Source organism: Nelusetta ayraudi, unplaced genomic scaffold, assembly GCF_046127955.1.
Source record: "Nelusetta ayraudi isolate G7.1 ecotype Tasmania unplaced genomic scaffold, CSIRO-AGI_Nayr_v1 ptg000059l, whole genome shotgun sequence".
NCBI lineage: Eukaryota > Metazoa > Chordata > Actinopteri > Tetraodontiformes > Monacanthidae > Nelusetta > Nelusetta ayraudi.
In genome coordinates, this window is record NW_027466109.1 from 3,423,645 (window position 1) to 3,439,583 (window position 15,939).

Consider the following 15,939-nt stretch of genomic DNA (forward strand, 5'->3'; position numbering starts at 1 on the left):
ATTTTATTTTTTTGATTAAAATGATTTATCGACATCTTATCTTTCAAGGCAGATTTTCACACTTTGGAGTGGTTTGGCCTTGTGCTTACCCTATCAGACAGTTACATCTCTATATTGTCAAGGCTGAGCGGTAACAACCTGGGATGGCGACAGAATTTTCTTGAAGAAAAACACCTCGAGACATCTTTATTTAAACACCCCAAATCCTAATTTTTAGATCTTTGCAGACTCTTGTGGAGGAGCAACACAAATTCAATTATTAAAAAAAAAAAAAACACAGACCTTCACATAACAGGTTATTTAGCCCTGTTAACAGACTGCAACAGCACAAGTGTTCTTCCTGGCGCAACAGGCAGCGCAGGTCACATGGCACTGACATGTGCTGCGGTCTTCTTCTTTATCATCCTCGGTGGTTGAACATTGCAGCTTACCTCTCACTTTTGCCATAACTAAAGGGAAACTTAGTTCATTAATCCCAGGCAGAAATGCTTTAGATGAGAGCTTTGCAGGACGGATTAGTGAGATTTCCGATTTATAATCTGGGTGATCCAGCTTGTGCAAAGTTACTCGCTTTTACTCTTGTATGTGTGAGAAGCTCTACAGACTCGGAGACGGCTTCGAAACGCCTCCAGACAACAGAAATAGAAAGAAGAAAGTGTCCGGTATAAACAGGAGGTTGAATTTTTGCTTATTTCTGCAAGTTTCCCTTTTACCTCATGTTGGAAAAACTTGCTAAACCGCTATCGAACCGTCTGCACTACTTTTCAAAACTCTCCCCGACACTCAGCTCATCTCCACATCGTCCACATTATCAAGCAGATCTCTTCCACTGCCTCGTCCCCGACAACCACACCTGACATTTAGCCCCCGGGCTGCCTCCTTCCCTCCCTCCCTCCCTCCCTCCCTTTCTCCACCCGGGCCGTCCCGCTCATACTCTTGCCTGCAGAGACCGGGGCATCTCTGCTGCATTTACCAACTAACGCACAGACAGTTAGCAAATTAACTTCCGTGTCCCGCTTTAAATAATTCAGCCGAGGGAGCAGGGGGCAGGCGGAGGTGCGGCGTGCACGCAGGGAAGTGATAGGGAGGATTAAACAGCCGCCGCTGCCTTCAAGAATCCACGCCTTGCAAAAATAAAAAAACAAAAAATAAAAGAAGTGAGAATGTAAAGCCATTCATAATTTACGTGTCCAATGGCTCTGAAGGCAACTCCAAAAACACAAAAAATATTACTTCCTACACATCAAATATGCATGAGGACAACATAAAAGCAGCGAAGGATCAGACGCTATGGCGGCGAACAGGTGTGAACTGAGCGGCGATGCATCGCAGGCTGCGTGTGTGTCTGCATGACGCGGCTGTGATGCTGCGAAGGCTGATTCCCAGCGCGCACGCTGTTTGTGTTTGCTGGGCTTTGTTACGGCAGCTCCTTTGTCAAAACAAATCAGAGTCAATGGGCGCGTAAACACAAACACACACGGCCACGGGTTGATTCACAAGCACAGCCACACACACATTTTAGAATCGGCTAACTTAACTTCCACAACCTCCCTAACCTCAGAATTCTTCTGCTTGGACTGCAAGTACAGTTTTCAGACACAAACACACACAACTTTCCGTCCAGAGAGACACTCATAATGTCTGATTACAGTTTATTTAGACGTCGGCATGGCGAAAAACAGTTGCTGCAGTGCAACAAAAATGATTCTATCACTTCTTCTGCTTTGTTGAAAGAGTCCCTCTCTCCAGGAACATATGATGTGCCCGCTCGCTCCTCAGCTCCCTGTTGCCGGAGTGATTAACAACAGCAGACGCACACAGTCTCAATATTTATACTTTCTTCTTCTTCATTTCAAGTGACGAAAACTAAACAAATTTGCGCAGATGCACCCGGAGCCGTTGAGGAAAGGCGGCATTAATTGGCTGCTGGCGTTTCTGAATGGAGGAGCGTTTGAGCCAAAGGGTGCTGAGGGTGAATCGAGGGTTGCTTTACTTGTAGAGCTGCTTTTTGCCTCCCGCCCGTGTTAGTGCACGGCTTATTATCCCTCTTTCAAAGTGGTGAAAATGCAGATGGCAGGAGCCATCTGTGCGGAATCAAAACCGCGCATTCAGACCTGAAGATCCCCCCCATTAGGCCACATGTAAATATGTGGGAGGGGCCAGAGGAGGAGCGGAGGATGTAAAGAACCCCCGCGTTCAAAAACAAACTGATTAACTTGAGGTTCTTGAAGTTGGCGCCCCAAACAAATCCAGCGACACTTGAAAAAGGAGCACAGAAGAAGGAAAAAAAAATGTCAACAAATAGCGGGGATTAGGAAACAGAGGCAGGCAGCCGGCAGCTTTTCAAAACACACTTTCTCTGGAGGAAAAAAAATGAGATGTTTGATCGGCCTGTTTAATATCTTTTATGAATAGTGCTGTTAATTAGCACTCACGGTCTTTACTGCATATTTTAAAGGGAGTCGAGTTGCTAAATAATACGTTGGCATCAATATTGAAGCCGCTGTATAAACGTCATTTTGCATTAATTTTCATGAAACCAAAGTTAATCTACTACTTTGGTAACAAGAGCACATTTTAATTGTTATTATTCACAGCACTGTGATGTAACGTGAGGCTGAAACATACATTGTGTCTTCATATCACGTCTTTGCTGGAGGAACGGAGCTGACAACTAAACCCCTTGCACACGTGACCTCTTCAGGAGAGCCACAAACTTACTTCGATCTTCCCCCAGCGCTTTAAAACTTCATAAGCTGCACTTTCATGAGCAAGAGACCAGCAGGTGACCAGTGACAACAACGTTTAGCGGCTTGGACAAAAACGGTGGCGCTGCTACAAATTAACTTCCAGATAAAAGATGGACAAGTTTCTGCCACCAACTCCTCAGTGTCAGCACCCTGTGGCAGCAGGAGCGGACTGAAGAATGATAATTTAAAAACAAAAAACATGTATAGAAATTCTTTGTATTCTTCAATTTACAAAGGAAGCAGCAGCCTCAGAATACACCGGAGCACGATTAGGTTCTGCAGTTGTCTTTAGTTGGAGACAGAACGAGCCTGGACACCCAAATGAAGATGCAGCTCATTGAAATCCAAAACACCACATCTGACTTCTTCCATGTCGCAACCATTGATCTGCTGTAGCTCCACCCACGTTTCTGTATGTGTCTGAGTGCCTCCAAAATGATCCACAACCTTTTTTGCCATGTGCGACCTTATACAGGTAAAATCATATCCTCCCTGGGTTTTACTTGAGCAGAATCTTCGACTCATATCGATCACTATGTTATATTAATTAATAATCCCGTGAGTGAGTGCAGCACCAGTGCAAGTGTCCCTGTGTATTTTGCAAATGTTAACATGCAAAGAGCCCAATAAATATGTAATAATGAGGTAGTTTGGCACTCAGGCAGCGGTTTAGGCAGTCACATTTACTAGGAAACATGTGCTTGGCCTTGCGGGTGTGGGCATGTCCAGGTGACAGGACAGGTGAGAGGCCCGGGACACAGACACACAGAACTTTTAGCAGCCGTGAGGACACACAAGAGCGAATGTTGTAAACAAATGCAACCATTTTGCGAGACACCGCACAGCCGAGACACAGAGCATTCATCATCAGCAGGCCTCCAAAGACTTGTATTCCTCAGGAGTTAAATTATTAATCCTCCTCCTACACTATCATCTGAAAATACATGCTGCCTCTGCACTGATTTCACTCCCAATAAGACACGGAGCACAATCCACACTCCCCGAACGCAACCAGGAAGCAGCGTGGAGAGAATCCAACCAAGTCTGTGATGCAATGAAGCGCACAAACAGGTGCAGCGGAAGAGAAAGAAAATCCACTGATGCTTCGCATGCAATATTAACGCATCATATGGCAGTTCAAAGGTCACACTGCCTGATGCTCCCAAAGCCACATGGGACTCGTTTTATTCAAGATCCAACCCAAACACAGTAATCGGGGCAATTTTCATGATGATCTGATGCAAATTCAGAGCGAAATTGGACATCAGTGGCAGCAGAAGTGCATGTAGAAGCATCCGGCAGAGCACATGTCTGCAGAATGTATCTTTAGGAAGCATATTCAATTAAATATGACACCGCAACAACCTCAAAAATAAAAGTCTCATTTGGAAAAACATCTCTTAGAGGAAATCCTGCTTCAGGAGGGTGATGAGCAACACAACAGAGAGCCTCTCAGGACGTGACAGTGTGTTTTTACAGATGACAATAGCGTCTCAGCAGGGATCCCGGCGCTCACTCCTCCAAAATAAAACCCACCCTCGGTCCGATTGCAGCGCACAAAAAAATAGCTAATGATGGTAAGAGAGAGCAGTGATGTGAAATACTGGGAAATGCACGGAAGTCTTTGCACGACCCCCCCCCAACCAACCAACCAACCAACCAACACACACACACACACACACACACACACACACACACACACACAATGCCCCCCCCCCCCCGTGCAGACACACATCCAGCCTCATAGAATGGAAAAGAGCAGCTTCCAGTTTTAAAAGTTGCATCTACTCTTTCTATCGGTGAAGAGGGGGGAAAGCAATGCAGAGAAAACAAACGCAATCCTCTGTGATGCACGATAAAGTTGCACCGGTTAGTAAAGGGGGAACAGCATGGCTTTATGTTTTATATGTTGCATCGATACTCAGAATGTTGTGTTGGGGGGTGTTTGGTTGTTCCTTCGCTAATAAAAGTCTGTTTGTGCACAGTTCTCAGCTTCACCTCTGGGCCAGCAGGACTCTTCTCCGTGCTTGCACGGATGCTGAAAAGTTTAAGCAGCACCGCGGTTGCGACTCTGGATGGGACAAAACTTTTCCCCTTTTCGCCGCTAAACATTTGCCCGCCACCGGCTAGACAAGACCGGGCAGCGACGGAGCAAACAGCCCGGGCTGAAGCTCCACGCTTCCATTGTGAATAAACAAGGGGGTGAAACAACTGTGCGAGGTAATATCACCGCGGAGAGCGGCTCGACCTGCCAAAGTTTGCCGGAGACGGAGAAGAGCAGCCCCGGGACCGGGAGCGGGAGCAGCGGGAGGAGCGCGGAGCCAGTTGCCCCGGACTGAGACGCCTCTGAGCCGGCGTGACAAGACGGAAAGAGGCGCTACTTTCTTTTTTCCCCCCCCGACTAAAGCTGCTTGCTATTGAATGAATAGGAAACATGTTGCTCTCCACGGGAATAAATACAACATTTTTTAAATACTCTGCGCGGGGGGGATGAAGGCGAATGAAGCGGAGGCATGCATCAGAATACTGTCATAAATGAAAAATAATAAGAACAATCACAATAAACTTTACGGGACGCGCGGACGGGCAGCGCGCTCCAAAGCACGCGCCGCTAGCCTCTTCTTCTCCTTTTTTTTTTTAAATTACACTCTCTACTTTAGAAAGTTGCACTCCCCCTCTTTTGTGCCCCCCACGGCCGCATGATAAGCAGGTAAAGTCCGGCGGCGCCGCAAAAAAGGGGGGAAAGGAAAATCCAGAAAAATGCACTTACTTTTCTCTCGCCTGGCTATCGGAAGGGACGACAGCTCCTTTACCTTTGGCGTACATGCTGGATTCTGTTTTAAGACTTTTGCCCCACTCAACACCTGTCAAAGAAAGCAGCCAGGAAAACGCTCCATCTCCATAGCTACCCCTTTAGTGTTTTTCCTCCCCCCCACTCACCCTCCTCCTCCCTCCTTCTCCTCCTTCTCCCCCCTCCCTCCTTCCCTCCCTCCCGCCTCCCCCAACTCCCTCCTCCTTCTCCCCCCTCCCGCTCTCTTTTTCTCCTCTCTCTCTCCTCTCCTTTTTTTTATTTATTTATTTATTTTTTTACATCTCCAGCATTGGCCACAAATCAGGCACAGTTTCTATTGGGGGGACTTGAAACCGTCCTCAGTTGGATTTTCCCCCCTCCTCCCCTCCTCAACCGGCTGTTCCGAAGGCCTGCTCCTCCACCCTCCGCTTACGCGCGCGGTGGGGGCTCCTTAAAGGGAAAGGCACACTCCTTGTTTACGGACCTTAGAAATGTGAGCGAAGAACAGGGTAAAGACGACGAAAGGCATGCAAAGAATACATTCCACTACTACCAAAATGTATTCTCTGCCTACCGTAATCAAGAAATCCCTGATGCGTGTTAGCGTACATGCACAGTGACCCGACATGCCAAATGGAACATTTGTTTCCAATAGATTTATTCCACATATCAGTTAAGCGAAAAACCCATGAACAAGCCCATTCAAAACGTGCTTGGAAAGTGACTGGATCAACTTTCTGTCTATTATATTAAAAGTAGGCATATCAAATCTTATACCGCCAGATGACCATGTTAGCAACAATGCTAGGCGTCCTATTGGTGTAAGCTGCAAATTAAAAATAAAACCCTGTGCCTTGGCGAGTTGGAACGCACATGACGTTTTCCAAAACAATCTGCCAAATCCAGTCAGTAGGAAGATGAAAGCATGTTTCCACTGATCTTTGTTCTCCTGTTGTTGTTTTTTTTTAAAAAATGTAATCCAGTTTTGATAAAATTGCAGTTACTGCAGCTTCCACACTAGTCTATTTAGTTTCTGCTAGGCATGGTTGAAGTGCAAGTTTTCAGATATGCAAGATTTAATTCCAAAAATCTTATGTTCAAAGTATTATCCGGTTTAGAAAAGATTTAAGAGAGGCATTGGATTTGTTCTTAAACTGTAAATGACGTTAAAAAAGAGACATAAAAAAAAGGAAAAAGAAGGAGAAAAAAATACATCATGGCTGACACACAGAGAGAGAGAGAGAGAGCATTGGTTAGCATTCCTAGACCTTATATATCAAGAAAAAAAAATGTTTATCCTCCATTGCTAACGACAACTAACTAACCATTTAGCTTGTGGAATCTTTGTCAATTAAAGGGTAAGAGCAAAACGTCTAATGTACAATTTATGAGTAAAACAAGGCAAAGTCCTTTAGTTGATTTCATGTTTGATAAAAGGGATTTAGTTATTAGTCTTTATTTCAGTCCCGGTACCTCAGTGACCCGAGGGTATCCCACTTTCCCTAGCACGCCAACACCTCTGACTCCAATTACAAACAGCTGTAGAGATGGTGGCACTCTCGCTGTTCCGTATCACTGAATGTGACCAGCTACAAGCGACCGTAATTAGCAACTGGGTCTTTTAAGTGCAACATGTTTATGCTCTTTGTCAAATAGGCCTGAAGGCATTTCTTTTCTTTTGCGAGCTGTTACCTTCTAATATCCTTGAATGTGCTTCCTTATCAGGCTTCATGCAGAGATCAGAGTTTGGTACAAGGAAGGAAGAGAAGGTTGGCATAGACCTGATCTGAAGAGTATACAGGGGTTACTGCAGTTACACAATCAGTTATTTTGCACCCTGTAGTTCAACCATGAGGACTACTCCCTTTGAGGAGAAAAAATAATTAAGAAAGATAGGAAAGGAAGGAACCAGGATAATTTGGTGCACTTTCCCATTCAAAAGTTTCAAAGCATCAAAAACAAATTCGTACCAACTTTCAGTTTAAACACAAAACAACAAACTTCACTACTCTGCCTTGCTGTAGAAATGGACTGTTGGGCCTAAAAAGCTAAAGGTTACTCTAATACAATTCCAGTGTATGCTCAGGTCAGTGGAACAAAAGAGTAGTGTGTGAGTAGCAGAAGGGCAAACAAGATAACATATCGCCATTTTTGGCAAGTAGGGGAAGAATTTAGAGGTTAATGCGATGCCAGATAGCCTCTTTGTCAAACAATACGTACTTTGAAGCCAAGATTCGTAACTCATCCCCCCTGAAAAATGTGTTAAGCAGTGATGGCTCGGCGTAACTCTGAAGAGTGCAGTCCTTTCCATTGGTGCCTTTCTTGTTATGCAACAGTTCCAGCAGTGAAGGCCCACAGTATCAGACGTGCAGGCATCCAAGCACCCCTGTTAGGTCTGCACTCCGCCCTGACTTTAGACCGCACGGGAAGGAAAAACACAATAAGTTGCACTCCACACAAGCGGAGGAATTCCCCCAGCACCGGCCTTTGTGAGGCCAAATTATAATTAATCACAGGTTGAAACATTCTGTGCATAGCAAACGCATGCCTCCCTCTCGCTGGTCCACGACACCTGCTTAGGTTCGGAGGCGTCACCACCTCTCTTGCATCTGTTTCGCTTATGTGCGTGTGTGCTGGAGGAGCTCCTCGAGGGACGGTAAAAAGAGAAATTCGCTGCACCGAAACAACCAGAGAACACGGCAGCAGTGGAACCTCCGCCCTTCCATCCCTGTGAGTCATCGTCGTCCAGCAGCGACCCCGTAACCCGCCTCTTCTCTTCTCCTCTCTTTCCCGCTCAGTCCGTCTTTCCTTACCGCCTCCATGACATCTTTGCTTGCAAATGAGAAATGGCAATTTTCAATGCATTGTGGAATGCTGATTTCTTAAAGAGAGGGGCAGGGTCAGTCTTATTCAAATAGCTCTCCATCCTCTTCAAGTCCCAAATTTGGTAAAAAGTATCAATTACATGTGCAGTGGAAAGAGGGAGAGTATATGGGCGTGATCGCTTGGCAAAAATCAGTTAGCTAATCCTGTTTTACATTATAGATTTATTGTGTTTATGTAAGAGACCACAGTGTGACTTCATGTTAACATTAAAACACACACGTTCAAAAAAATCTTTTTAATGGTTATTAAATCATCCGATTAATTGTTTGACATCGTTTTCCTAATCAAAATGCAGAAATAAGATTTTGAAACAGTGGCACATATGACTCTCTTTGTCCCTCACAGAAGAATTTTGAGTCTGTATGCCAGTCTAAATGTCTATCACCAGTCTCTTGTCCCGTAAGCTACCACTGCCGTGGATCAGTTTGGTTTACAAAAAGATGACCAGTTTCAAAGGAACTGTTCGCCATAATGTTGGAGGCGTGAACAGCCCTGCCAACAGAATTTGTTAGGTCGGGGAAAGTTCCAGTCTGTGGGGTCTTGACGTTGTTCACATTTTACATACAAATAAATGAAAGTCCTCTCATTCAATGTGTGCATATGTGCCTGACTTCACAATTAAGTCATAAGCATGAATATGCTATTTTTTCTTGTAAATTGCAGAAGACAACTATGCAGGATTTGTCTTATAAATAGAATTTTATTATCATTGCCAAAAGGTAGCTTAGTCTTTGTGTTCTGTCAGAGAGTAAATATTCACTTTGAATTACGTCTGCCCATTTCATAGAAATAAACTTTACTTCATTGTATCCTGAATAGACAATGTGCAGTCCAGACATTCTGGCCATTACAGGTCGGTCTGTTTGAGTGATAAAACAAATCCAAATGGTAAAAATTAGAGATGATGTACGAAATTGAACAATAAATCACGTTCCCCCTTCAGAAGGCATCTACAGCTGGTGGAAGTTTAGAGAGGCTTGAAGCCTCAGCTTACATAACCTCACCGTGCTATCCCAAATATGAACCTGTCTGTTATTACATCCGCCTGTCTGTCCGTCTGTCTCCGACTCTGACTGTCTGCATGCACGCCGACCCACCAGCTGCCTCGTCTGTCTGCGTGCCTTCCTGCCTGATTGTCTGTTTTGATTTGCGTCACTCCACTTGGTCACCAAGTTCATCTGTGCCATTCCCAAACACCCGGCACGCTCCCCGGTGCACCTCATCTGGCTTTATCCCTCCTATACCCAGCCGCCTCTGCGAGCTTCTGTCGAAATGGAGGGAGGTAAAAAGAAAAAATCTGTGTTCTCCAGCGCCACCATTATTAGAGACAAAGAAGAAACCAACGCAAGCTTCAGAACTCATCACTTTTTCTTTAAACGTACACGTTGGAGCCACACATGAAAGAAATCATAATAAAATCCATCTCCCATATCATTGTTTCTTAGCTGCCTTGTTAAAATGTTCAAAGGTATTGCAAGACTTAAAACACGGTTACGCATATTTCGTTTGACAACACAAAAGGTAAAGGTATCTGTGTTTCATTTACGTGCCATTACTCTGGATTTAATGAATACTTGAAGAACAGAGGAGGCTTTCCCAGGCGTTTAGATCTCACTAAATTTTCCTGTAATGAAAACCCCCGAGGGAAATGAGTTACAGGAAGTCCAGTTTAATGGCAGATCCAGGGGTTTCATCTCACATGAGTTTACGATACGACAGATTCTTACACCTTTCCGCAAACCTGCCAGGGATGAGTGCTTGCATGCACTGTGTTTCGCTACAATACAGCTTGTGAAAAAGTTCAGTACCAGGAATGAAAAACTTCAACCAACATAAAAAAAAGAACTTTGCATTGTATTATCTAAACTAGAATGAGGTTGGATAGTTTTATATGTAGCAGATCATCATCAATCAGTAAAAAGAAAAGTCCTTAAATATAAAGTTCACAAATAAAAAAAGATAGAACAATAAAAGGTGATGATGAAAAGGTTTGGTTTTGGAAATAGGTCCTTTGAGATGTCACAATAGGCAATGATACTTCACAGTTTCTCCTACAGGTTAACGAGAGCATCCAGTCTTGTGTTCACTTTGAGACCAACTCAGCCTTGTTTTTTATCTGTTTCATGCTTTTTGTGAATGTATCATGTGAGGCTGATGACCTGGAGTGCAGTCCGACAAATGAAGGTCTGAGAATGGGTGTGACAGAAGACCCTTAAAGCGAGGTGATGCAGCAATTGGATCTCAGATGCACATGATAGTGAATATTGCACATTGTCACTCCCTCCAGTCGCCTGTGGCTTGCGACAATACTGTCTGATTGCACGTAAAGAACTCACATCGACCTGAGAGGCAACGGTGGCCCATATATGATTAAATCTATCTCCAAGAGTGCAGCACACAATGAACCTATAATGCAGTTTTAACTAAATAAACATTTATGTCCAATTTTACGTTTATTTCTGAAGTTGCTACCCGAGAAATGTCAGTGCATTCACCTCTTCTTTGGAGTTGCAGTAGTTGGGGTGGGGGATTGTTGCTGCATTGTGTATTTTGAAGACCGTCTCCGTCTTCCACTTTCATTCCCTGTTTGATTACTCTGTGCCTGCACCTTTAAGAAGGAAGAGAAGAGAGGGGAGGGCTGAGGAGGAACGGGGAGAATTGCAGCGGTGGGGAGACAGAAAGAGAGAGGGGAGGCAGCGGTAATGTTCTCATGTGTTTTCGTTCTGTGGGAAGTGGCATAGGCCCAGTGTGTCATAGGCACGCACATGGATCCGCATCTGCATGCGCCGCGTGCACACGCACGCACATACACGCACACACATTTGCACAAGCCAAAACGTTCTCCTATATGTATGTGTAGGCCCTTGTTCATCACAGTCCCATACTGACAACCATGTTTCAGGACGGCATAGCGCGGACAGGGAGGGAGTCGTGGAGACCGAGTCGCTAAAAAGTGATGGAAGGATAAAACAAAATTGTCAGCAAGCAGAGCTGGTCACACGCCAGACAATTTGTATCGACAGATTTAACAAAAAATAGGAGAGACATTAAGACTCGTTTGGGAGTGGGAGGACTCGTTGAGAGCGTGAGACCAAACACCTGCCGTTTGGAGGAACGAGTCACCTGATGATCTTTGAGACTTCCCCCGGAGGCAGTGCAGATCATTCTTACTGTTTGGGATTTTGGAGGAGCCTCTGATCGAACTGGGAGGAGCAAAAATAATCGTACTGATGCAAACGCATTTCCTCCCCTCAACCAAAATTGATTGCAAAATTGGGCTCAGTACCATCCAGCGATCAGCCAGAGATGGACCCCCAGCTGTGGCTGTGACCAGAGGAATTCTGTTTATGACAGATACATTCAAACAAAGCCAACAGATCCGCTTTGTTTCACTGCCGATGACTGTGAGAAGGATTTTTTTTTTTCCACTCTTGGCCTTCTGCTTTATTTTAGACAGAAACCGAAAAACAGGGAAGGTCTCCAAAAAGGGGGTGTCACATCCTACTGGCTCGGAGTTTATTTCCATTTCCCATCATGCTCTCCTTCCCCTCCCTCGCCATACATTGAGTCGAATTGCCATGAAAGTGCTGAGGGAAGATGATGCCGTGGCTACAGATAGAAAAGTTTGACCGCCAACTATCTAACAGGCTTTGCAGGAGCATGATTCCCAGAGCCGCACTTGCAGGCCCATTGCAAGCACCCCCACGCCCTCCCCATCCCATCCCACCTCATCATCCCCCCCGGTCACACTCTGATAAAGACCAGTCTGGCAGTGGGAGAGGAACACGTGCCGCCTGTGACTGGCAGCCAGCCGGTGGAATTGCATCACCAGCGTGAAGGCTGCCACCGAGCTGAGAACACGCCTCGGTGGAACCCACAGAAAAACCTGCAACGCCAAGTCGCACCTCCTCCTCTTCCTCCTCCTCTTCCTCCTCCTCCTCTCCCGCCATCGCCGCTCTCATTTAGCGTGCTCCCTTCGAAAATAACCACTTCTTCCGCATCCTCCGATCTCAACTCTCTCGCTCTCTCTCTCTCTCTCTCTCTGCCACATTTTTTAAATTCCCTCTCCCAAAACATGCACACGAGCACGCTTGCCAACATGTGTGCCCACACTAGACACTCTGCATCACCGTTTGTCTCTGCGGCGTGTCTCCCACGCGTCTCCGTGCACAACTGCCAGGCAGCACAACAGCGCCGTGACCTCCCACTACCCTGAGGGGCTGTGTGTGTGTGTGTGTGTGTGTGTGTGTGTGTGTGTGTGTGTGTGTGTGTGTGTGTGTGTGTGTGTGTGAGAGAGGGAGAGGGAGAGACGAAGGGGGATGGGGTTTAAGCAGACGGGTAATGGGGGTTGTCACACCAGGCAGAACGAGATAGACGCTTGTCTCCTCCTCTTGTGCCCTTACAACAGAGAACTGGTGCTGCTTTGCACACAATTCACTCGCCCCGACTTCACAACACCAATGATGAAGCCGCTGCACATCATCGCAGGGGGGAGGAGAACGAAACCTGCAACTTTTAAAAGCCGCGGGAAACTGCTGTATGGCTGGCCGGCCGCCGCACGTCAGCACAAACGCAAGCAAACGTGGAGCCTTTCAAGCTGAAAATGTGAATCAGCCCCTTTAATATTGGCGCATTGATGGCCATGATATGCAATGATAAAAGACACGAGGGAAGGCGGGGGGGGGGGGGTTTGGAGACGATGCAGCCAGGCCAACGGGTTGCCAGCAGCGTTTTGGTCCAGCTGCGTGTGCACCGGACTAACTTGGCTTTGCTGAGCGTGATGCAAACACGGGGTCACCGAGGGGGCAGAGGAGGCGACACGATAGCCGGAGGTGGCTGCCATGCGAGGGCGGACTCAAGGCTAGTAGGCAGGGTGACTGCATTGTGAGCTCGTCAGTTGTATGGGGAAGGTGGAGGTCGGGCCCTGCTCGCGGAAGGTAAACAGTCGTCCTCCACGTCCACCCACACCAGGCCGACAGAGGTGGCAAAACACAAAGACGGCAAGCCAGGCGACATTCCTGTGTGATTTTTTTTTCTCAAATTTTTCATCTCCTTTTTTTTTTTTTTTCTTTTTAATCACAGCTCCAAAAATAGCCGCAGCAGGATGATGAATTCAAATCGGCTTGTTTTGTCAGGAGAGTGGGATGGAGGTATTGTTTTGTGTTCCTCTACCTTCTCTCCCTACCAATTTTTTTCTAACTCTTAAACATCTGGATGGATAAACCCGATGGAGCCTGTCTCCTGCATGAGCCCTGCTCCTGATTTAAAACGCAATTTTTTGAAAAAAATAAAAATAAAAATAAAATAAAATAGAAGTCGCATCTTGCAGGAGCGGGGATGGCAAACTGGAGCTTTTGTCTCAGCGTGCTCCACTGTGAAGTATAAAATCAAAACTGAGCCAACGCCGCAGGACGCCAGGGGAATGCCACTGCAAGCGCCCAGTGAGAAGCTCATGGGGCTTTTTTGGGTTATAAGTGAGAAGCATCACAGCAACTTTGTGTGTGTGTGTGTGTGTGTAACATAGCATCTCCTCCCTCTCACTTCCGTCAACCTCAGTTCCACTAAAAGTGGCTCAAACTAAAACTGGGTGTTTGAGGAAGTGAGGAGGGATTTCATTTTCTAAAGTAACTGTGTATAAATTTTCATACACATATATGTATGAACATATACGTATATATATATATATATATATATATACATGTATACATATATATATATATATATATATATATATACATGTATGTGTGTGTGTGTGTGTGTGTGTGTGTGTGTATATATATACATATATATTAGGGTTGGGCAACAATTAAAAATTTTAATCGCAATTAATCGCATGATTTCCCAACGCTCACCCCACCACACCAAGCCATCCGAGGCGCACAGGTGAATGTCATTAAATAGCGTTGTGGCTACACCCCACAGTGACACACACACCCCCTACCCAGGTGTTAAAGAAGTGCGTTCACAAATACAAACATGACCCCTGTTTTACACCAGAAGCGTTTGCAGAGCGTCAGCAGAGCGTCCGCGTTGACGCAGTGAAACGCGGCCACTAAAGTCAATGAGCAAGTTCACACCAGGCGCAGAGTGTCCGCATTTCAGAAGCGTCCCAGAAGCAGTAAAACGCGAGCCGCTGGAAAAGAACACCAGAATTTATTCTTTGACGCTTGCTGCGTCCCTCCTGCGTCAATCGTAGCAGGTAGGATCGTTCAGACAGGAAGTCAATGGTGTAAAAACACGGTGGATCCGGTTGATTTTCATCATAACACACAATGTACTGGATTTTGTATTTATATGTGCTGTACTTTACTGTGAAACATCAACGTGACGCATTGGCTTCAACGCTGTTCAGGTCGGCCATCAAACAAAAACAGATTTCACTTTGAATCTCAAACTATGATGAACAAAATGCATCTATACTTTAAATACCTGCATTTTGTATGATGCCAGCAGTTCGCTTTATTATTATTTTTCTTTTTTACACACATCGATACTTCGAGACACTGTCCCAACAGTGTCTCGAAGTATTGATGTTTTGTTTCATTGTTGTTTTCTTTAAAAACACGCGAAAACTACCTGGGTTGTCGCGCGATCTTGCAATCCTCGCGTGAACCGATCGAGCCGCTGCGTGGGACGCTCTGCTCATAAAACGCGTACTGTGTGGGAGGGTGCTGGAGCGTGAGCAGAGCGTCAACGCGGTCGCTCTGCTGACGCTCTGCAGATTCTTCTTCTGGTGTAAAACAGGGGTCAGAAACTCACGGCTAGGGATGGGCGATATGGACTAAAAGTTTTATCACAATAATTTCTGGTATTTATTGCGATAATGATAAAAGTGACGATAAAAAATATAAAACAATTCAACTCCATTTTTTTTTTTTTTTTTTTGAAACTGCATATATTTGAAACCGCACTCGAAAAAAAACGCGTTTACACGAAGACATATTACATATACGCGGCTGGAAACGACTGAAAACAATGTAGTACCTATGCCCAGCCGGTGTGGCGCCGCAAGTTTATTCCTTGAAGGCGGAAGAAGAAGAACGCCTGAAGCACGCTGTGTTTGCAGAAGCAGTAGCTCACTAAAAACAAGGATTGCTCTTGAAAAGACGGTGTGGATAAACGACAGAGTTCAACGTCTGCTTCGAGTAACTTTAGAACACAAAGCCTGAAAAGGTCCATGCTAAAATTGACTCGGAGTTGTGCCAGTAAAAGTTCGCTAACGTTTTTGCGTTTCCTGCGTTTCCGCTGACCCAAAAGAAAATAGAATTGCAAATCGTTTCCGTGGTGTTTATTTTCACTTTGCACACAATCCACGATCGATTCTCGAGCACGGTGGGTACGCTATCAGCCCCTGTGCGACACATGAGCTGCCGGCTGCCAGCAGAAAGTGCGTTGCGCACGTAATTACGTCATCAACACGAGTTTATCGTTATTACCGCAAGATGACATATTCTTAACGCGGTGAATTTTATGACAATACGAACGCAAACGGCGATATATCGCCCATCCCTA

The 15,939-nt window shown here is 45.5% G+C and overlaps 1 protein-coding gene and 1 long non-coding RNA gene across 3 annotated transcripts in view; one reads left to right on the plus strand and one right to left on the minus strand.

The window, feature by feature from the left end:
- Nucleotides 1-5,683, minus strand: part of ssbp4 (single stranded DNA binding protein 4) — a 77,840-nt gene extending 72,157 nt beyond the window's left edge. For both annotated transcript variants that reach the window (XM_076039451.1, XM_076039452.1), the window contains exon 1: nucleotides 5,521-5,683. In XM_076039451.1, coding sequence (XP_075895566.1) covers nucleotides 5,521-5,576 — 56 coding nt within the window. In that variant the 5' untranslated portion in view covers nucleotides 5,577-5,683. The remainder of the gene's footprint in view (nucleotides 1-5,520) is intronic.
- An 8,585-nt stretch (nucleotides 5,684-14,268) lies between these two features.
- Nucleotides 14,269-15,372, plus strand: LOC142897257 (uncharacterized). The gene is made up of 2 exons (XR_012928436.1): nucleotides 14,269-14,383; nucleotides 15,193-15,372. It is a non-coding gene; the product is annotated as an uncharacterized LOC142897257 (long non-coding RNA).
- The last annotated feature ends 567 nt before the right edge of the window (nucleotides 15,373-15,939 follow it).